At 42.6% G+C, this 23,321-nt stretch overlaps 1 protein-coding gene across 5 annotated transcripts in view; it reads left to right on the forward strand.

Annotated features, from left to right (window-relative positions):
• Nucleotides 1–23,321, forward strand: part of PARL (presenilin associated rhomboid like) — a 155,572-nt gene that overhangs the window by 122,649 nt on the left and 9,602 nt on the right. For 4 of the 5 annotated variants that reach the window (XM_072137286.1, XM_072137287.1, XM_072137288.1 and 1 more), the window contains one exon: nucleotides 5,452–5,549. In XM_072137286.1, coding sequence (XP_071993387.1) covers nucleotides 5,452–5,549 — 98 coding nt within the window. Of the gene's footprint in view, nucleotides 1–5,451; nucleotides 5,550–6,173; nucleotides 6,250–23,321 lie in introns of all 5 variants that reach the window. The other variant, XR_011853275.1, reaches the window with a different exon arrangement.

A 23,321-nucleotide genomic window follows, 5' to 3' on the forward strand; every position in this document is an offset into this window, starting at 1 on the left:
ATGAATGTGGCCGTATGTAACCCGTAAAAAAACGGTACGTATACGGCCGTTTTTATACGGCCGTGTGAATGTAGCCTAAGGTTGTATGAGATAAGTCCTTGGCAGGCAAAGGTTCCTAAAGCTGTCTCTAGCCATTCTAAATTACAATCCATATTGCAGTACGTATATTCTATAAATTATCAGTCCTGCTAAGACTACTATGATACTATGATTCAAGTATCCTTTTAATTAAAATAAATTTTTAAAAAAATTAAAATCTCAAATCATTCCCTTTCACTAGAACACATATAAAAATAAACATGGCCAATTTTTAAAAATCTAAAAATAATTATTTCTCTCCACGAATAGCGTAATGGAAAAACGCATCCAAATTGAGACATTTTTGCCTCACATAAACATTTTGATAAAAAGTGATCAAAAGGGTGTATATGTAAAATATTATCATTGAAAATCTAATCCCATGCTGATAAAAAAATGAATACTTTAACCAGATCCATACACCAAAGTATGAAAAAGTAAAGGGTGTCAGAATATGGCTTATCAATTATAGCATTTTTCCAACTAAACACCCTTTTTTGAGCACTGTTTATCAAAAGTTTTACAAATTACAAAAAAGTTTCAATTTGGATGCTTTTTTTTCCGTTACGGCATTCATGAAGGAGAATAATAATTTTTAGATTTTCAACCACTTAACATTCTCTGTCCTATATATTGGACGCTTAGCACTCAGCGTTCCATTTATCGGATGCAGAGCTGATGACGGCTCAGCTCGAGATCGGAGTTGAGCTGTAATTGGTATACACGGGGTATCAGCTGTAACTGAAAGAGTTCCGATTGCGGGTAGTTAACCCGTTAAATGCTGTGGTCAACGGTTTAAACGGCCTTCTTGTGGTCTATGCCAACCATTGGCCCCCCGTGCGGTCTTCGGGGTGCGCCCGTCACTGTAATGGCTGCCGTGAGGTGCGATCAGGACCCCAGGGCTGTTCTCAGGCAGTGTCTGTGACGGGATCTTAAAGGCACAGTGTCAGCCTATGCATATGCATTAAATAAAACTAAATTAATAAAAATGCCCATAAGCCATATAAACATATAAAGAAACATATAATGCGTCACTGCATCCGTAACAACCCGTACAGTTAAAAAAGAATGATATTTCAAGCAGCAGCAAAATTTGTATTTATTAAATTATTTTATATAGAATGGATGGACCATTATACAACCTCTTGTGTCAACACCCTCATCCTCATAGTCTGTAAGCTCTTGTGAGCAGGGCCCTCACTCCTATTGTTCCATATGACCGTTTGTTCTTTGTAATGTAATATAGTTGTATATGTCCCCTATGATTTGTAAAGCGCTATGGAATTTGATGGCGCTATATAAAGATTATTATTATTATTATTTTTAACTGCTTGATGAACACCAAAAAAACTTAAAAACCCACCAAAAATTATGATTTTTACCCATTTTATCCCACAAAAAATGCTATAAAAAGTGATTTAAAAAACATATGTACTCCAGAATGATACTGCTGCAAAGTACAACATGTTCCACAAAAAAACCCAAGCCATTATTCAGTTCCGTAGCCAAAAAAAAATTAAATGTTATGCCACTTGGAAGATGGCAATGCAAAAATGATAGATTTTTCTCTACATTAAAATTTATTTGGCAAATGTATTAAAATGTAAAAAAAAACATCTAAGTTTGTTATCCCCATAATCATATTGATTCATACAGTAAAGGTAACGGGGCACATTTACTTATATTCAGAAAATGCACTAAAAGTGCTATTTCCGTGTAAAATGCTGCGTGCGGCGATCCACTAAGATTGTGTGCTAGAATACATGAATCTGTCACTTCCCCCGCACTGGCCCAACGGAGTTCACCATCTTTTTGTGGGGCACCTTTAACAGAGGGTGTGAAACACAATTTGCAAGTTAAATATGGCACTCTAATTTGTGTTGCATGGAAGCCAGTGCAGCTGCGCCACAAAAGGGTATAGATACAGTAACCCTAAAATGGTAATACTGGAAAATGCATCTTATCCCGCAAAAAATGCCATGACATGGCACCTATAACGAAAAATCTAAAATTTCATAGCCTACAAAAGGGCACCAATGAGGAAAACTAAAATCCTGGCAACTGCACGGCACTCCTTCCCTTCTGCGCCTTGCTGTGAGCCCATAAAACAAGTCTGGCCACATAAAGGGTGCCTCTGTAATGTGGTGAAATTGCATAACTATATTTAAGCTGAGATACCTAATTTCAACACAAAAAACTGGGAAAACCTATGGAGTATAAACTTAGGGTGGGAAATGCATCACAGCCAGTATATAGCTAGTCAGTCAGCAGCCCCCTGTCCCCAGTATATAGCCTGGAATCCCCCTGGCCCCACTATATGGCCGACAGCCCCCTGGCCCTAGGTATAAAGCCGGCCAGCCCCTGCCTCAAGTATGCCTAGCTTTTTAGGTTTTTTCAGCCCATGTTTTGGGATGAAAAATTTGGCTTATACTCAAGTATATTTAATATCTTTTGAAAAGTTTTACATTTTAGGGTTAAATTAACGTATTACAGACAAAATCAGCCATTCTAAATTCCACATCCATTTTGATTTAATTACTATATAAATCTTAAGGGGTTTAACAATCTTCCTAAAGGCTTTTTCTGATAGTTTAAGGGGTGAAGATTTTAAAATGGGTTGATGTATAGGGGGTTTATTAACCCCAAAGAAGTAAATTGAGAAATCTCCTTGAATATGTTCGATTTGTAAGCCACATGACAAAAAAATTTCTTATCTAGACATTTCAAAAATGATGGAAATGTAAAGCAGATATATGGGAAATGTTATCAAGCAACTAATTTAGGTGGTAAAACCACCGTATATATACTCGAGTATAAGCCGACCGAGTATACAGCCACCAGCCCTCTGTAGTATACAGCTAGCCAGCCCCTAGAAGCTTAAAGCCAGCCAGCTTTCAGTAGTATACAGCCAGCCTTCCCCCAGTAGTATACAGCCTGCCAGCCCCCTGTAGTATACGGCCAGCCTGCCCCCCTGTAGTATACGGCCAGCCTGCCCCCCTGTAGTATACGGCCAGCCTGCCCCCCTGTAGTATACGGCCAGCCTGCCCCCCTGTAGTATACGGCCAGCCTGCCCCCCTGTAGTATACGGCCAGCCTGCCCCCCTGTAGTATACGGCCAGCCTGCCCCCCTGTAGTATACGGCCAGCCTGCCCCCCTGTAGTATACGGCCAGCCTGCCCCCCTGTAGTATACGGCCAGCCTGCCCCCCTGTAGTATACGGCCAGCCTGCCCCCCTGTAGTATACGGCCAGCCTGCCCCCCTGTAGTATACGGCCAGCCTGCCCCCCTGTAGTATACGGCCAGCCTGCCCCCCTGTAGTATACGGCCAGCCTGCCCCCCTGTAGTATACGGCCAGCCTGCCCCCCTGTAGTATACGGCCAGCCTGCCCCCCTGTAGTATACGGCCAGCCTGCCCCCCTGTAGTATACGGCCAGCCTGCCCCCATGTAGTATACGGCCAGCCTGCCCCCATGTAGTATACGGCCAGCCTGCCCCCATGTAGTATATACAGCCTGCCAGCCCCCAGTAGTGTACAGTCAGCCCCAAGTAGTATACAGCCAGCCCCCATGTAGTATACAGCCAACCTGCCCCCATGTAGTATACGGCCAGCCTTCCCCCATGTAGTATACGGCCAGCCTGCCCCCATGTAGTATACGGCCAGCCTGCCCCCATGTAGTATACGGCCAGCCTGCCCCCATGTAGTATACGGCCAGCCTGCCCCCATGTAGTATACGGCCAGCCTGCCCCCATGTAGTATACGGCCAGCCTGCCCCCATGTAGTATACGGCCAGCCTGCCCCCATGTAGTATACGGCCAGCCTGCCCCCATGTAGTATACGGCCAGCCTGCCCCCATGTAGTATACAGCCTGCCCCCCCAGCACTTAAAAAAAACAAAAAAACTTATATACTCACCCTCCAATGTCGGCGCGTGTCCCCGATGTCGGCGCGTGTCCCCGATGTCGGCGCGTGTCCCCAATGTCGGCGTGTGTCCCCGATGTCGGCGCGTCCTATTTTCTTTCTTCTCCGTGGCTCCTCTTTTTTTCTTTCTTCTCTCATGGACGCGCCCATGCTTTCTTCCAGCAGGCGCATCTATGACGCGGCCGCTGCTGACGTCATAGAATGAGCCGACCAGGAAGAAAACATGGCCGCGTCCATGAGAGAAGAAAGAAGAGGAGCCGCGGAGAAGAAAGAAGAAGGGATGCGCTGACATCGGGACATCGGGTAGCCGCGCCGACATCGGAGGGTGAGTATATCAGTTTATTTTTTTTTAAGTGGGTTATTTTTTTTTTAAATGGGTTTTGTTATAGACTCGTGTATAAGCCGAGGGGACGTTTTTCAGCACATTTTTTGTGCTGAAAAACTTGGCTTATACATGAGTATATACGGTATCTGTCTGAAAACGGGATGATTTCTAATTTTCAAAATGGTAAATTTAAAAAAAATGAATCTGTTTTTTAAATAAATAAATGCAAAATCTATCAGCCAAAATTTACTACTAAAATGAAGTACAACATGTGACGAAAAAACAATCTCATTGTTTAGGCGAGTAACATTTTTCAAAAGTTATAACCATATAAAGCGGTGCATGTCAGAATAAAAAAATTGCGGCTGAGCCTTAAGCTATAAACTTGGTAAAGATTTATGTGTATGTATTTATTTATGTTTTCTAGGCAAAGGGGGTTGATTTAAGTTTTTATTTTTTTTAGGTCTTTTAGGTTACTTGAGTCCTAGGGGGACTGATCACTTATACAATATACTGTAATATAGACTGTAATATAGAATAGCTAATGACAGTTGTAGGAGCTGTTATACCTTTGCCTGCAAAGAATGTATCTCATACTTCACCATAGGATGACGTCTCTATTGTCAAGGATTTGCGTATCTCAAGTGAGGACATAAAAAATTATAGAAAATTTGGTATCTCCATCATACCTAGCCAAAATATAATGGTGAGGTGTAATCACTTTTTGATCCTTTTTTGTATATTGGCACCACATTTTTCCCATGTAAGAAAATTTTCAAATCTCAATCCCCTACTGATGTGTGTGTCTGTGAGCTCCGTCCTGAAATGCAGGGGGAGGGGGCTAGAGGCTGAGAGCAGAGAATATCTCAGCTCATGCACCTGACAGTAAGTAAGTAAGATGGCTTCCCTGACCCTAAGTCAGAAGATACAGGGTTAAAAACCAGGGGCAACTGAAATTGTGTACACCACATTTTCAACACATTTAAGAAACTTGTTGTGGGAATACCCCTTTAAGGAGTCATCAAATATTAATAATAAAAAAATAGTTTGTGCAGATTTAGGTGCTCATAGAGGTTTCGATGTATTTGTCTTTGGAAATCTGTTTCATACATTATTTTCTGGTTGTCATTCTTAGGCTCTCAAAGTTATACTTGCTTTCGATTCTGCCGGTTTGATATTAGGATGGAAGTTTTTCGATCATGCAGCTCATCTTGGAGGAGCCCTTTTCGGAATGTAAGTTTTAAATTTTTTTTTGCATAATGTACCATAACCAAATATATGAACCAAAGAATGCTGGATAGAGCCCAACTGTTGATGACCTGAGCTTAAGACTTAATCTAAACAGACATTGTCCAGGGGTGTATGGAGAGAACCCTCTCAGCTGTCATGGCAGTTAACAGAAATCAAACATTGCAGTTTTACTAATTTGAACTAAACATATGTACCTTTTGGCATCTTCTCCTCGATGCCGGGTCGTATTTTCCTGCAAAAAAAAATGGAATTTAAAAATATGCTAATTATTCTGGGGAGCTCTGTGTACGTTACACAGGAGCTCCAAGTAAATATCAATAATTATGCATGCCTTTGGCGCAATACTTACCTCCTCTTCTCTGTTGGAGTCCGGTGACATCACGCAGAAGGCATGCATAATTATGAGCCAAAAAGAACTCTGTGTATCTCACACAGAGCTCCGGCACATAATTATGCACGCCCACTGCATGATGTCACAGGGCACCAGCAGGAGGTGAGTATCATGCCGGAGGTGTGCATAATTACTAACCTGGAGCCCCTGTGTAACATCTGCAAAGCACCCCTGGATAATTAGCATATTTTTATAAAAAGCCCTTTTTTTTACAGGACCTCGCTATGCCAACATTAACTGAGAAAAGTTCTGGCATTGTGGAGAAGACGCTGATAGGTACATATGTTTAATGTAAGTTAGTAAAACTTTAATGGTTGATTTCCTGTTAGGAACAGCTCTCATCATGGCTTGTTAACAATTAAAAGGTTTTAACAAAATGCTAAAAATTTTAACGACCCCTAAAAAGTTTCAATCACACCCATTTCCTTGGAACAGCAGTCCACCACGTTTTTTGAACCAGAGACCAGTTAATTGTGAGACAGTTTTCGAAGAACTGATAGGGAAATTAGTGGTGGAGGGGGTTCTGGCGAGGGTGTCAAACATTTTACAAAATACAATAAGTGCATATCACTTGCTTTAATTATTACATTCAGAACGTAATTTACTAAATTGAAAAAGTGGGAGCACTGAGCTTGTTTCCCTCCAACAATTCTATTGTAGGGGTGATAGGAGACCGTGATACCTGAAGTGTCTTTCTTTTGTACAGTCTATTCCATAATCTTGTTTTGGTTGTTGTCATGACTGAAAATCCTGTTTTGCAATGATAGGATGTTGGAAATGGGAATATTTTTTTCAGTCCTTTTGTGGCAATTTCTGGATATTTCACCTTGTCCATAAGCCAGAAAGTTGGAAGATTTGAGGTCTCAAACATGCTTTTAAAGGGGTTATGCCACCATATCAAATTTATGTAACTTACTTCAATACATTTAAAACAGAAATTTCAGCTTTGACATTTATTAAAAAATATGCCTTCTTTTGTCAAAAAATGCTTTTCAAAATCTGAATAGCTCCCCCTACCGGTGTTGTTCCCGTCCTCTCTAACACCTACCCTGGCCGATCATGCGCAGAAAGAATAAAATGCTAAAGACTCTTCTGGGCATGCGCATATCTAAACAGACTCCTCCGCTGGCCCCATCACTCATTTGCATCGTGGAGGAGCCAGAGCTGGATCATCATATAGGCGGCTATCAATCCCAGGCAACCAGAATGTCTTATATAGCTCTGGATGCTGTACAGAGACAGCGTCCACAGCTTCCTCTGCTGGTCGGACATTAAAAAGCATCATGAGGCTGCTGTGTGTTGCATTCCTGCTGAGCGGCAGCCTGTGAAGTAGAGGGACAGAGCTGCTGCTGCTAGAGCTGAGGTATAGTCCGAGCCAGACAAGGAATAGGTGCTGGGGAGTTGGAGGTGAATAAATGGCACTTCAGGCCAGGGCTGGGGGATGGGGCAGTCATGCAGAGGAAGTATCAGGAGGTGTGTAGAGGGGAGACAGTGCCGGGATCCAGCATCCTGCTCTAGAAACACATTAGCAGCAGCATGACAACACTATCACTCCTATCACACTATCACATAACTACTACTTTTATTATATGTGTATGGCAACAGAACAGCACTATTACTACTCCTATCCTGTATAAATGGGCACAGCACAATACTACTACTACTCCTATCCTGTATAACTGGGCACAGCACAGTACTACTCCTCCTATCCTGTATATATGGGCACAGAACAGCACTACTACTACTCCTATCCTGTATATATGGGCACAGAACAGCACTACTACTACTCCTATCCTGTATAAATGGGCACAGCACATTACTACTACTCCTATCCTGTATAACTGGGCACAGCACAGTACTACTACTCCTATCCTGTGTACATGGGCACAGTACTACTGCTCCTCCTAACCTGTATATATGGGTACAGTACTACTACTCCTATTCTGTATATATGAGTACAGCACGGTACTACTACTCCTATCCTGTATATATGGGCACATCACAGGAATCAGTCATGGATGAGCACACGGTCGCATGCATTACATTTTACTCTGAGACCGTTTTTAGAAAAGAGGCCTATATGAAAGTTTAATTAGGTAAATATATATATATATAGTGACAATGAATTAGTAATAGAGAATCGGGGAAACATGATACGGTACACACAGCATTTATAGCAGAATCCTGCTTTGCTGGGACTATTTGAACGCAGCAGGTGTAAGGAGACGCTGAAGTCAGTGATGTAGAACTCTGGGAAGGCCAATAAGAGATAGACAGCTGCATAGCATTATGGGGTTTGTGATAAAACTGCCTTTTAGGCCCCTCCCACATTTACTTCTGTGTGGTACATAATAGAGGCTAAACAAGCCTTGAGAAAACAAATAAAATGTATTTCTCACTCCAGTTAATCATAATGAATAGGTTTTTATGAAATATTTTAACCTCTTTGATATCTTTTTGAAGGAAGTTGAGTCGTGGCATAACCCCTTTAAGGCCACCATCATTCGTAATCTTTAGCAGTTTTTCTTCCAGCATTGACAAGGTTGATTGACCAGGCTTGTTTACAAATAGATCACTGATCCATTCCTCTCCTGTTCGTGGGTCTCTAAAGATTGGCAAATAATGTTCATACTCTTTCAAAAGCTAAGATGGATGATTTCACAGAAACAAGAAGAATGAAGGCCCGGAGAAAAAAGTAAAAAAAGAACACAACATATTAGGTATCACCAAGTCCCAAAATGAACCCTGTAACGGAAAAATGCACTCAAATGTCAGAATCGCCATTTTTTTGCCCTTTCGCAACTATCCTTTCACAAAACACATTAAAAAATTTAATAAAAACTTATCTAAAAACGCACAGTCCCAAAAATGGTAGCAATAAAAACAACAGGTCGTCCCGGATAAAATGACAACTCCGTACTCCTTTATGAAAAAGTTATTGGAGTAAGAATGTGGTAAGGGTAATAATTTTGGGGGAGTACAAAAAGTTAACATTTATGGTAAAATCTACTAATGCCTAGCAAAAACCAATATAAATGTGGTATCCCTGTGATTATACTGAACCAAATAATATATTAGAGATGCCATTTAGTGTACAGAGAAAGACAAAAACAGAACCCACAAAAAAATTGAGCAACTGTGGGTTCTTGTCAATATTACAGAATTTTGAATTATATTTCCATTTACCAGTACACAGCATGGAATATAAAATTCTGTCACTAGGATGTACAATTTGTTACGCAGAAAACAAGCCCTCAAACAGCTTTGTACAGGGAAAAATAAAAAGTTATTGATTTTTGAAAGTTGGTTAGTAAGACATTTTGAAAAACAGAAGATTTTGAAGTTTGAAAATAGCTAATTTTTAAAAAGTGTTTACCTAATTTACCTTTTTTCATAAATAAATTCAAAATATATCAACCAATATTTTCCACTAACTTAAAGTACAAAATGTCACGGAAAAACAAACTCAAAAACAATTTGGTAAGTTAAAGCTTTCTAAAGTTATAACTGGATAAAATGACATATGCTGGTTTTGAAAAATAGGTAATTAGCCAAAAAATAAATATATAGATACCAAGCGAGGTTACCATACACAGTTTTGGGGGCCAACGTTGCTCTCACCTTGCAAATATCAATCTTATACCAGCCAGTCAAGTGAGATAACAAAAATTCATAGCTTTTTATTGAATATGCATTAAAAGCCAACATCTAAATAATATCAAACTACAGTAAAATCATCCAGTGCATCCAGCCCGGATTGTCACAGTATCACTGGGATCAATCAATGTACGCATCAAATCCTCAGATAGAAAGTCTCTTGTTCTCTTACAGAAACGTAGATATAGTAGAAAATATTTGCATCTTACCATTTATGCTGGAGTCTGTACAGAGGTACCTGGTGCGTTGCTGCGTCGGGTGTAAAAGTTCTGTCCTGGGGAGGAATGGATATCATTTCCTAAAAGTGTCCTACACTCTCCCTATCGTCCCAGAATTGTCTCCCGCCCTTACAAGGGCAGTACCATTCAGACTTGCCCTATGAAAAATCAAAAATACCCCCACATCCCCCAACCCTGACGCGTTTCTTCATGCATGGGATTCATCAGAGGGTCTACATTGGTGAAAAGCAGACTTTAACAGTTAGATACAGTGGCCCCTGTTATGGGGTCACTAAGGGGTATCAAATGTGCAGAGTGATTAATATAGTGATAAGTACTCTGCAGCGGGGCCCAAGTGAAGTGGCCACACTCATGAATCCCTAGCTGATCTCTAGAGATAAGAAACCTCTCTTAATTATGGGGTAAAAATACCCTTGCTCTACCAGCTCCTTATACTTACACACCAATCGCATGCAGGGATTGTCACCATCACACCTTACACGCGTCACCGGAAGTGGTGGTAGGCCCCCGCCCCCTGACACGAGTCATCAGACTTGCCTATAGGCTCCGCCCGCTAACACACATCAATAGAAGTGGCTGTAGGCTCCGCCCACTGACACGTGTCACCGTAAGTTCCGGTAAGTTCCCCAACTGAAGTGTGGTCAGCTGATCCAGTCACGTGCAAGTAGGAGTGTTTGTTATTCAAGGAGGGGCGAATAGTTTACTGGTCACTATAGCGACCATATACTGCTGACACTGCTCCGGCTTAGCAGCGATCAGCATGCAATGTACTGGCTAATAAGACAGCAGATAAAAACAGGCTAACGCAAATTTTGCCACATATATTTGGGATGTGAAAGTTTTGGCAGTGGCGACCAACAATGCATATTAACCCTATATATGCCCCACACCAAGGCTAGTGATAAGTATAACAAAATTGAGGTATATAACACGTGCAGCAAATTTATTTACATTTAAGACTTTGCATGTTTGCGTACAGCTCAGGGTATGTATTAGCAAAATCCAGCCACGTCCCTCTAGGTTTAGGGGGGACAAATTGCCTGTGTACCAGCCTATCCTTTATGGAACCCCCCCTCCTGAATGTGACAAGTGGACGGGAGCCCACCATTTCTCGGATTTCCTCATCCATGAGTAGGATAGGCCAATGTTTTTGCAGAACTGCTCTCACACTCTCTGCACCATTGTCAAAAGTTGTGACAATCCTACACAGACCATTCTCCTCCTTTTTATCCTTATTGACGCTCACAAATAATTCATGTTGTTTGAATTTAGATGCATTTTGAAATGCTGTTCTAAGTACCCCATCAGGGTACCCCCTTTGTTGGCGTAGGTCATCCACCTGAAATCTAAACTCACTGTTAGTGGTACAGTTTCTCCTCATCCTTAAGTACTGGCCTTTTGGGATCCCCCTCCTAAGAGGGAGGGGATGATGACTTTCCCGCCTCAACGAGTTGGTCGGTGTGGGTTTGCGTTAGACAGTGGTCTCTACTTTCCCTTCTCCCGTTTTAGTCAGTAATACATCGAGGGAGGCCAGTTTGGTTGGATTCAATTCATAGGTGAACCTAAGCCCAATATTATTGGTGTTAAGGCTTTCAAAAATTTTTTTTTTTTTTTTCGTATTTAAATTTTATAAAATTTTTAAAAGAGAACAAAAACAAAGGGGAGGGGAAATACAAGAAAAAGAAATCTCGGGATACATCTCGTCGAGGGTCAGAGAGTAGAAAGGAAAAGCTAGAAAGAAATTTAAAAAAAAATAGTGGGGGGGAGGCGAGGATTGAAGAAGGAATAAAAGAAGGAGCCGTGCCACCCTGTCATGGTTACAGGCACGGGTCCCCGCTCCCCCTGCCCTCACTTACCTCTCCTGGCTCTGGTCTGTACTCTGGCTCCCGGGCGTGTAGTCCGCATGCTTCTTCCCTGCTGTTGCGCGCTCCCGCCACTAGGGGGGCACACGCGGACTTCTCCTAGCCTTTAGGGGCCAGCGTCCTCCTTATTGGCTCTCGCATTCCAGGCTCGGCTATATAGCCTGGCGTCTCCCAGCATCCCCTGCCGGATCTTCATGTCCTGTTACTGAAGAGAAAGCCCTCTGTGTTCCTGAGCGTTTCCAGATGCCTTCGTGTATTCTGTGATTCCCGTGTTCCTGAATCCTGTGGCGGTCCTGTTATCCTATGGCGGTCCTGTATCCAAGTGGTCTTCTGAGGTCCTGCCAGCCGTCCTTCTGAGGTCCTGCCAGCCTTCCTCTGAGGTCCTTCCAGCCGTCCTTCCGAGGTCCTGCCTTCCCGTGGTCCTGCCTGCCCTGTGTCCCTACCTTGGCTGCCACCGCGGGCCTAGTCGCACCCGTGGAGCGACCTGGTGGCTCCCCGCCGCATCAAGTCCATCCCGCTTTGTGGCGGGTCTGGCGAAGACCAATGAGTCCACTTAGACTCCGCTCCTGGGTTGCGGCTAGCATCGTTATCTCCCGCGGTGGTCCAGGGGTCCACAGACTTTAGTCCCAAGGGACTATTTCTCATAGACTGTGACACTCCCCTCTACCCGGCGCTCAGAGTTCCGTAGGTTCACCATCCTGCGGCCGAACCGGAACTGCGTTAGTCAAATCCAGATGTAAATTTATAGTCCTTTTGACTCTACCCAACAAAATCCCTCCTCAGGGGAGATGAAAAACATATCCTGGTAAATCACCCTGAGTTTCATTGGGTATATAAGAGAATAGACAACAAGAGTACCCCTTGCTTGCAAGGGAAATTATAAAATTGAGTCTTTATTAATGATAAACATATACATATACAAAAAGCCAACATAGGCTGACACTAACATATGGGTAAAAGATATAACATACAATAAAAAAGCGAGTGGTATGGCACAATTACAGAAGCGGACCAACCCGGACAGTATGGAGGATAGGTAGTATACACTATATGTTAAAGTAGAGCTGGACAGAGGGTATGTACTAAACACAAGATATTTCCATGAACCATATATTTGAAAACAGATCCAACAAACACCTATGAAGGGGCTGTTTGTGTTGAGTAGGTATTGGAGAGTAAATGCCAGCTCTTACCAAGTTGAAGGGAGTGATAATGCTCCTCCGTCCGGGATAGACCGCGTCCCCGACGAAGGGTCATCCCCAGACGAAGGCTCATCCTGTGGTGGGAGCCCGGGATTGGTTTACGACCAACAAGGCGGTGGGCTCTCCCGATCACCAGTACCTGTGGAAAACGATCTTTACCAAGAGTTTCTGTAAGCCATGTATGAACGAACTGGACAGTGTCCTTCTGTTCGACACCTTCTGGGAAGCCAACCAATCTAATGTTGGCCCTTCTAGCTCTGTCCAATGAGTCATTAGCATATTCAAGCTGTCCGGCTTATTCATGAGTGGGAGGTACAGCCGCACCCCCATTGCTTGACTGACAGCCTGTATAATGATGTGAGGCTGTATAATGATTTGCTTCCTGGTGCTGGTGGCCACCCCACTTCAGCCTGTGTGTGTATAGGAGAGATACACACTGGCTACTCCAGGCAGCCATGTTATAGCAAAACATGTCAGGCACTTGTGTAGCTGATGTCTGTGTCTCTCTGTATTAGCAGGATGCAGCATGTTAGGAGATAAAGCACAGACACTAGCAATGCTTTACTATACATTACACACACAGACATGAGCAGGGGGAGGAGAGGGGAGGGGGAACAGGGGTGACATCACTGCCTCTGACCATGTGACCAGCCTCATTTACATAATAAAGAAAAGAGGATTTTGCAATGATTAATGTATGAATTGACTAGATTAAGGCCGTGATGGGATCCTTGTGAGCTGTTCCAAAAGGTAGTAGTGACAGGACAAGTGACAGAGACCTGATGACAGGTGTCCTTTAATAATTCTGTTTTCCTGTTCTCATATGCGACCCTGTATCTGACTAAAATCCTCTCTGATGAGATGAATATCGTTTCTTGTCGTAGTTATCTGTAACTACGACAAAATCTGTTATCTGTAGTTATACCTGCAATTGTTAAATTGTTTTTCTTAGCCACAGGCAGGATTTCCTCCCATATTGCGGGGACATCTTCATTGTCGTTTTGTGAAACAGTGGACCTAGCTCTTGCATCAACATCTTTACCGGTCTTTATTATTCTTATTGGGGGAGTTTTTGAGTATTTATCTAGTTTGGAAGAGTTTTTATCTTTATCCCTAGGCGAACTAGGCCCCAAGAATTTTCTTGAACTACCTTTAGGTAGCATGTTTTTACACTACACAGTACCCACCAAACAAAGTCACACCGCAATTCAGAGCACAAAGGTACAATCCTATACAAAAACTGTGCAAGAACAATTCAAGGGTGGTGAATTAACTACAGTAATTACTATGTCACACTATGTTACTAAGTCACAAAGTCACTAAGTCACAAAAAATACAGTGAAATTTGTAATATAGCATAATCCCACCACATGGAGTCCAAGAATTTAGAGAGAATCAAGCAAATGTTTACAACAAGTTAACAATCGTATTCTTATGTATAATTTTCATACACAGTCTCGCTGTTCAGTGTCCAAGATCAGAGGAGCTGACCCCAGATTGCAATAGTTCTGATAATGTGTATAATATCTTAGTGTCCTGAGATGGCCTAAGATGGCCGTTAGTGTGTAGTAGTTTTTCCGCCAAATATCAAGATAACAACCTGTAAGGGAAGACCTAGCAAGGTCTCTGGGAAACCAAGAATATAAGACTTCAGAAGTTAGTAGAAATAATTACATTGATCCCCGAGATGGACCGTGATAGTAGGTTCTGGATTTTCCAGTGCAGTTGAAGTTATTGGTCGATTTACAATTATGAGGTTGTTATAGAGTTTGTGGTATAGTATTGATACCCCTAGTCCCACCCCATAAAGTACAAAAATAAAAGGAACTCCAAATATAAGCGAGGGGTGTATAATGCTCTTATATATGCTCTTATGTAACCATAGATTCACAGAGCAATCCAGGTAAAAGACTTTTTCCAGCTAGAGGCACCACTGCAGTTTAGATAAAACAGCGAAAGAGTATACTTAGCTGTCCGGGTATTCAAAAGTCTGTGTTATTCTTGGTGGAGTAGCCCCTTCTTCCTTGTGAGACAGGCCGACTCTTCTCCTGACACAGAACTTCGTCCCCACAGCTGAGCCTCCAAAAACCTCAAAGTCCCCCAGGATCGCTCAGCTGTGTTCGGGCGTACACCACACACCGCCTCCACTGCACGCCGAAACAAAACATCCAGCCACCGGTAGGGCGGGTGGCTAGAAAAAAAAACAAACAAGCGGGCTGATAGAAGCACAAGCCGTCCCAGCCCGCAACCGTTCTGCTCCAACCAAGCGGGAGGACAGTGGAGAAGCGACAGCCCGGGGTCCTCAGGCACGGCATGCTACATCATGCCACGCCTGCTCCCAATGCTAACCTAGCATTGATTTGTATTCCCAAACTTGTATAGTCGTTTCCCTTGTGTTTAAGATTAACTATAGCAGCGGTACTGCTCAGGCACCTGACGGCAACAATAGCCAACATGTATGCTCCCAACTTTGGACAAACAGATTTTCTTATCAGGGCACTAGATTTGCTCTTAACCTTTTCAGAAGGGAGTCTAGTACTTTGTGGGGACCTCAATTTCCCTACAAAACCCATTCTAGACACCTCAGCGGGCAGACCATCCATTGCTTATCAATCCGAGCATGTATCTTGACATTCCTGCTACCTGTAAAAAGAAGACTTTTAAAAATATGCTAATTAGCCTGGGGTTCTCTGTGTACGTCACACAGTTGCTCCAGGCTAATAATTATGCAGTCAAGGGGTAACAATTAAGCAAAAGTAGAGGGGTTCTAGCACCAGCCAGTTAAAATCTTAAAAACTTTACTCCGTATCCCATTGCAAACATGACAGACAAAGACTGCATCTCAATGTAACACTAGCTGTCTTGCCTTGGACATATCCATGTCCTTAGTCATAGAATGCAGAAGCATAGAACATCAAACATATACAAATAAACAAAATGTAGGACAATGGGAGATTCTCTGTGACTGTGTTCCTAGGTACCATAATTCAGAAGATATGGCGTTTGAAGTATTACCCCTCCAACCTTTTAACTGCAGCCATGATGGAGAAGGAGCTGCAGGGTGACAAAGATGATAAATTGAAGGAGGACATGCACACTCTGTCATCCTTCCCCAGGTTCAGCTACAGATTTCCTGCATGATAATATTTTTACATTTGTTATCCATGGCCTCTTTCCTTCTAAATTCAACTTTTAAAATTATGCTGATGATTTAGGAGGGAGATTATATCAGGCAATGGGAGAGCTGCAGCATAGAGGGACTCTGGTCATGCCCTCATTGCACATCATTAGCATAATTTTAAAAGTTGGTTTTAGAAGGAAGGAGGCCATAGATGAGATTAGATTACTACAACCATGACTGTGGTAATCTTCTTGTATTCGTTATCCACCGTTCCTGGATCTATGAGTACTTGATGGGTTTAGTAGTGATTTATTGGCTGCATTGTTCTCTTTGGCCTCTGAACCCCTTTACGACTACCCTGGTATAAGAAGGTGTATCAGCTTTAATGCAAAGTAAGAAAACTGATGGACAGTTCTTCCAGGGAAAGTCAGTGTATGTATGCACTATACACTCACCGGCCACTTTATTAGGTACACCTGTCCAACTGCTCTTTAACACTTAATTTCTAATCAGCCAATCACATGGTGGCAACTCAGTGCATTTAGGCATGTAGACATGGTCAAGACAATCTCCTGCAGTTCAAACCGAGCATCAGTATGGGGAAGAAAGGTGATTTGAGTGCCTTTGAACGTGGCATGGTTGTTGGTGCCAGAAGGGCTGGTCTGAGTATTTCAGAAACTGCTGATCTACTGGGATTTTCATGCACAACCATCTCTAGGGTTTACAGAGAATGGTCCGAAAAAGAAAAAGTGAGCGGCAGTTCTGTGGGCGGAAATGCCTTGTTGATGCCAGAGGTCAGAGGAGAATGGGCAAACTGGTTCGAGCTGATAGAAAGGCAACAGTGACTCAAATCGCCACCCGTTACAACCAAGGTAGGCAGAAGAGCATCTCTGAACGCATAGTACATCAAACTTTGAGGCAGATGGGCTACAGCAGCAGAAGACCACACCGGGTGCCACTCCTTTCAGCTAAGAACAGGAAACTGAGGCTACAATTTGCACAAGCTCATCGAAGATTGGAAAAACGTTGCCTAGTCTCGATTTCTGCTGCGACATTCGGATGGTAGGGTCAGAATTTGGCGTCAACAACATGAAAGCATGGATCCATCCTGCCTTGTATCAACGGTTCAGGCTGGTGGTGTCATGGTGTGGGGAATATTTTCTTGGCACTCTTTGGACCCCTTGGTACCAATTGAGCATCGTTGCAACGCCACAGCCTACCTGAGTATTGTTGTTGACCATGTCCATCCCTTTATGACCACAATGTACCCAACATCTGATGGCTACTTTCAGCAGGATAATGCGCCATGTCATAAAGCTGGAATCATCTCAGACTGGTTTCTTGAACATGACAATGAGTTCACTGTACTCAAATGGCCTCCACAGTCACCAGATCTCAATCCAATAGAGCATCTTTGGGATGTGGTGGAACGGGAGATTCGCATCATGGATGTGCAGCCGACAAATCTGCGGCAACTGTGTGATGCCATCATGTCAATACGGACCAAAATCTCTGAGGAATGCTTCCAGCACCTTGTTGAATCTATGCCACGAAGAATTGAGGCAGTTCTGAAGGCAAAAGGGGGCCCAACCCGTTACTAGCATGGTGTACCTAATAAAGTGGCCGGTGAGTGTATAATACATATGTTTGTGAATAAGTGAAAGAAGATAATTGTGTCTATATCAAAGTGTGTATACATATGTGTGTAAGTGTAAATCAGTGTACAACTGTATGTATAAAAATAATAAATCTTCATTTATATACGCCATCATATTCCACAGATATATTGCATATTCCTACAAATTATGGGGTACATAAACAAACAAAATAAGATATTACAGAATAATAACATAGTCCTATGGAATAACAGGAGTGAGTTTGTGTACAAATATGTTTATAAAATTGTATCATTTTAATTAAGTGGAAATCTTAATTAAATGGGGTTCTTCAGAAGTATGCTATGTGGCCCACCTTGTTACTCATCTGATCTAGCATCATACATATTCATAACACACTGTTCATAGGGTTGTCTTAGACCTTGACAGCTTGAACACACATCTAATATATAAAGCTTACTGTTTGTTTGTTTGTTTGTGTATGTATGTCCACTAAAGGAATGTGCACCGTTGTATTTACAGTCAACAAATTTTACACAGCCGCTCTCTGTGACTCAGGGAACAACAGAGACTAGGTTTTGAGACGAAATTTTCAACTTGCGCTTTTCAAAATCCACTTATTAACCACTATGTACAGAAGCCATTGTCTGTTGCTGCTGTGGCGGTTGGGAGCTGAGCCGTGATTGGTTGCTATTCTGCCACAGGTCATTAATATGAGCTCTGAGCTTTGATAGGTTACTATAGGCAATGAGTATAATATAGCTTAGGCTGAGTTCACACGTCTACGTTTTGTTTGCTTTAACACATGCATTTTCAAATTACATTGTTTTCAACATTGAGTTTACAAAACACAAGCGTTAATGTGATTTTAATGCATACGTTGTCAAAGTGTTAACAATTGTATGTGTTAACAAAACATTAACACATGTGAAACATCCCCCATCGGGGCCTAGCCTTTTCTTGTGGCCTGCAGGCAGCCGGGCCTAGAATATTGGAATGGCTGGCTAATGCAGCCTTGGGCACGCTGTGGTCTGGGCACCGGAGGGCTGACCTACAGCCTAGCAGGTCTCCAGCAGCTGCTGTTGCAATTCTCCCTGGGGCAACCCCTTAGGTGTATGTAGGAAGAATCCCTGGTTGATGGATGGGGTGCCCGTGATGGTAAGCAGCTTTGTCCAGGGATTAGACGGAGGCAACGTTGTGCATTTTACAGTTCTTAATTCAACTTTTTTTGTATATATATTTTTATTGTGTTCCAAAATACAAGTTACATAAAATGCATAACATTCAAATGCGTTGCAGGGTACCATTAAAGGAAACCCGTCACCACTATTTTCACAAATACAGGTAGTGGCAGATTCCTATAGAGCCTTAGTAACTATCTGACACCCTGCTTGTAGCTAAAAGTGGTTTCCCTCAGATCCCCATAAAATCAGAGTTATAATCTTGCCTGGTAACTATGCAGCTTTGGAGCGAGTCCAGGGGGTGTGGCCTAATGTCATGTGACCAGGGTGACATCATCAAAGGTCTTTAAGCTACTTAATATTAGCAAACTATACCGCCTCCATGGACTTCTACTCCTCCCCATGCAGGCTGCTGTCATTTCAAGTGATAAAATATGCTGTGATTTCATGACATAAATGCTTAGTGTACAGTTCCTAATGCTACAAAAGCTATAGGACCTGCGATGATGTCACCCTGATCACATGACATTATAGCAGCATACAGCAATAGGGATGGAGAGGAGCTACTGGACTCAGCCCAAGGAGGTCACACCCACCTGGACTCGCTGTAGCCATGCTTAGTTACCAGATAAAACTATAAAGTTTATTATATGGGAATCTCAGGGGAATAATTTTTAGCTACAAGCAGGGTGTCACATAGTTACTAGAGCTCTATAGGAACCTGTCACTACCTGTATTTGTGAAAATAGTGGTGACGGGTTCCCTTTTAAGCATAACAGTAGCAAGCAAGTTAGATTGGAATTACATGTTCCATTGAGTGCTGCTTGTAATTATATTGCCTTTAGGTATAGAATCGCGTGGACCTAACTTGCTATCGGTCCAAAACAGGGGACCCAAGAGAGTGAGCCTGCAAACTAATAGGTAATAAAAGAAAGGAACAGGAACATACAGCCATAGACCATTGAAGTGAAGTATTGCTAAGAGGAGATTTTTTAGATTATCACCTTCATTTTGTGGTGGTAGTACTTTGTTTATATCCCTTCATATGTCAAAAGGGGGGGGGGAGGCTATAATCTAGGGGGGAAGAAGTTACATCTTCTACGGTTGCGGTTGGATCTACCCAGCAGTTATGGAGTACTCGTGTAGTTTTGAGGGTGGGAGTAAACTGGCAACCATTTATGTGACCGCCTCTCTGCCTATTCCTCTAGCTGCTACCCAGGGCGCCCAAAGTTTCACAAACCTATCATGCTTCCTCTCTGCCCATCTTGCCAGTTCTTCCAACCTGTAGAAATGGTCAATTTTCTGTAGCCATTGACCTTTTGTGGCAGCATTCTTCTGAAGCCAGTTCAGGAGGATTAACAACTTAGCCGCCTGTACAAGAATAGTAGCTAGGTGCGGCTTCCTTGGCTTCCAGGTGGTGTTTGGAGTTAATTCAACTTTAAACAGCAGGCATCAACCAAATAGTAGCAGCAGCTGTGACAAGCTGGTGGAAGATAGATGGTCAGCAGGAAAGTTGTTCACAACCTGGTAATAGCTTCAGGCTGGGCTGATAGAGATGGTGCTGAGTCCAGATGGTGGCTCTGGGGCTTTAGTCTGCTGACTAGCCCTAATGTGTCAGGCAGCTTGCCTGGACACTTCTGCTTGCTGGTGTCAAGACACTGGCTGGTGCAGCTTGGCAGGAGCTGCATTTCCCTCTGCTGACGTGCTCGAAGATGGAGTCTCTGCTCTGACTGAAACTGCAGACCATGTGCTCCCGCCCACCAGGGGTTTATATACATCCTTGTTCAGGTGGTAGCACTCTCCAATCAGCTTCAAGCTTACTTTACAATATCACAAGAAATATCATTGGACAATAACATTTGGCACTGTTAACTCTTGCCTAACCAGGCAGTGGCTACATTTGCAATTACAAAGTTCTTCAGTACTAAGAGACCTCCTAGAGAGGTGATCAGTTTTCCCTAACAGCTCCTAACATGGAGAGGGCACTATTTGCAACTACCATCTTGCCTATGCGTTGGCAGGGGTGTTGCTCATGCGTAATTGCATTGCTATACACGTTTTGTAAATGCAGTGTTGACAGCAATGTAATTAGGCAAATCTCTTCTCAGCTGTTGTCATTCCTTTGAAAACGCATGCATTAATGCAAACGAAACACAACGTGAGAATGCAGGCTTGGGTGTGAGTTAAGATGTAAAGTAATATGTGAGGTAATATGAGGTAATATTGAAAGAAAGTATTCAGAGCACCAAATTCTGAATACATCCTCCTACTGTTGCAAAGAATGAATTATACAATATTTGTCATATAAAATGTTATCTTATTTATACACACTAATATCCTGGATATACAAATAAAGCGCTAAAAAATAATATAAAAAATGGAATAAAAATTACACCATAAATAATTGCGCAAAAGGTGATATCCATGTATCAAATTTTCTCTATGTAAACCATTGAACTCTTAAGATATGTAAAAATTAGCTGTTCAGTGGTGGACTTTTTCAAACACCTCACAAATATTAAACAAGTTCCTAAGTTGTTATTCACACTGTTGACCAGTATAGCGTTGCGTCATTTCTGTAAGCAAAAAGTTTTTTGCTCAACCAAAAAGCAAATCATCCAATTGGGGTAGAAGCAAGTCCACACGCCCAATTGTCAATGCTATTATACTTGATGCACAAAATTATTATCCTGAGAGATATCTCCGCTGCCCTTAAGGAAGCATCCATTTTACAGCTTAAGGCTCAGCCCCATTTTTTGTATTCTGACATGCATGACTTTATATGGTTATAACTTTTGAATACTGTTGCTTATCAAAGCGATTATAAAATAGTTTTTCCCCACATGTTGTACTTCATTTTAGTGGTAAATTTTGGCTGCTAAGTTTTGCGTTTATTTACAAAAAAACCCCGAAAATTATGAATTTTTTGAAAAATTTGCCATATTCGAAATTTTAAATCATCGCGTTTTCAGGCAGATAGATTTACCACCTAAATAAGTTCGCTAAATAACATTTGCCATATGTCTACTTTACATTTTCATAATTATTGAAATGTCTGGATAATTTATTTTGATGTCACACGGCTTACAAAAAGAATATTGATTTTCTGAATACCAGACTTGAATATTTCTTATGTTTTACTAAATTTGCCAAATACCGTATATTCCGGCGTATAAGACGACCTGGTGTATAAGACGACCCCCCTACTTTCCTGTTTAAAATATAGAGTTTAAGATATATTCGCCGTATAAGACTACCCCTTTTCCAACGCATACAAAACACCGGTAAAAATATTAAAAAAAACTGATTTGAATTTAACATGGTCCTTTTTTAAATGTAAATTCTAATGACATGCAGGTATATAGCAGGAAAACTGTCGCTCATAAACATAAGGCATACAACAACAACATTACCATTACAGCACAGCCCCCAGTAGTATACAGCACAGCCCCCAGTGGTATACAGCACAGCCCCCAGTGGTATACAGCACAGCCCCCAGTAGTATACAGCACAGCCCCCAGTAGTATACAGCACAGCCCCCAGTAGTATACAGCACAGCCCCCAGTAGTATACAGCACAGCCCCCAGTAGTATACAGCACAGCCCCCAGTAGTATACAGCACAGCCCCCAGTAGTATACAGCACAGCCCCCAGTAGTATACAGCACAGCCCCCAGTAGTATACAGCACAGCCCCCAGTAGTATACAGCACTGCCCCCAGTAGTATACAGCACTGCCCCCAGTAGTATACAGCACTGCCCCCAGTAGTATACAGCACTGCCCCCAGTAGTATACAGCACAGCCCCCAGTAGTATACAGCACAGCCCCCAGTAGTATACAGCCCAGCATTAAAAAAAAAAATAAACATATACTCACCCCGATGCTCCCCCGATGTCCGCGCCGTCTTCTTTCTTCTGCCGGGCGCCGCCATTGATCTTCCCCGGCAGGCGCCTAGTATGACGCGCCGCTGCTGACGTCATACTAGGCGCCGACCCGGGGAAAGACATGGCGGCGCCCAGCAGAAGAAAGAAGACGGCGCGGAAGACTGAAGACAGCACAGCGCGGACATCGGGGCCAACGGAGGGTGAGTATTTTCCCCCCGATGTCTTTTTGAGGCTGCCGGCAGCCATCGCTGTGCAAACACCCGCGATCGGTGCTAGCACCAATCGCGGGTGTTACCGGTAAGCCTTTGCTGCAATATGCAGCAAAGACTTACCGGCTATGGAGAGGGCTCAGCCCGTGAGCCCTCTCCATGCCGCCGTATAAGACGATTACCGGCGTATAAGACGACCCCAGAGAAGACAGAAGATTTTTCTGTCTTCAAAAGTCGTCTTATACGCCGGTATATACGGTAAATCCATAATGTGGGAAGAATCTATCATTTTTGCATTGCCGTCTTCCATTTTTACTTTTTTGGCGACAGAGCTGGCTGATGGCTTGTTTTTTGTGGGTCATGTTGTACTTTGCATCAGTATCATTCTGGAGTA

Source organism: Engystomops pustulosus, chromosome 2 (genome assembly GCF_040894005.1).
Source record: "Engystomops pustulosus chromosome 2, aEngPut4.maternal, whole genome shotgun sequence".
Taxonomy (NCBI): Eukaryota; Metazoa; Chordata; class Amphibia; order Anura; family Leptodactylidae; genus Engystomops; species Engystomops pustulosus.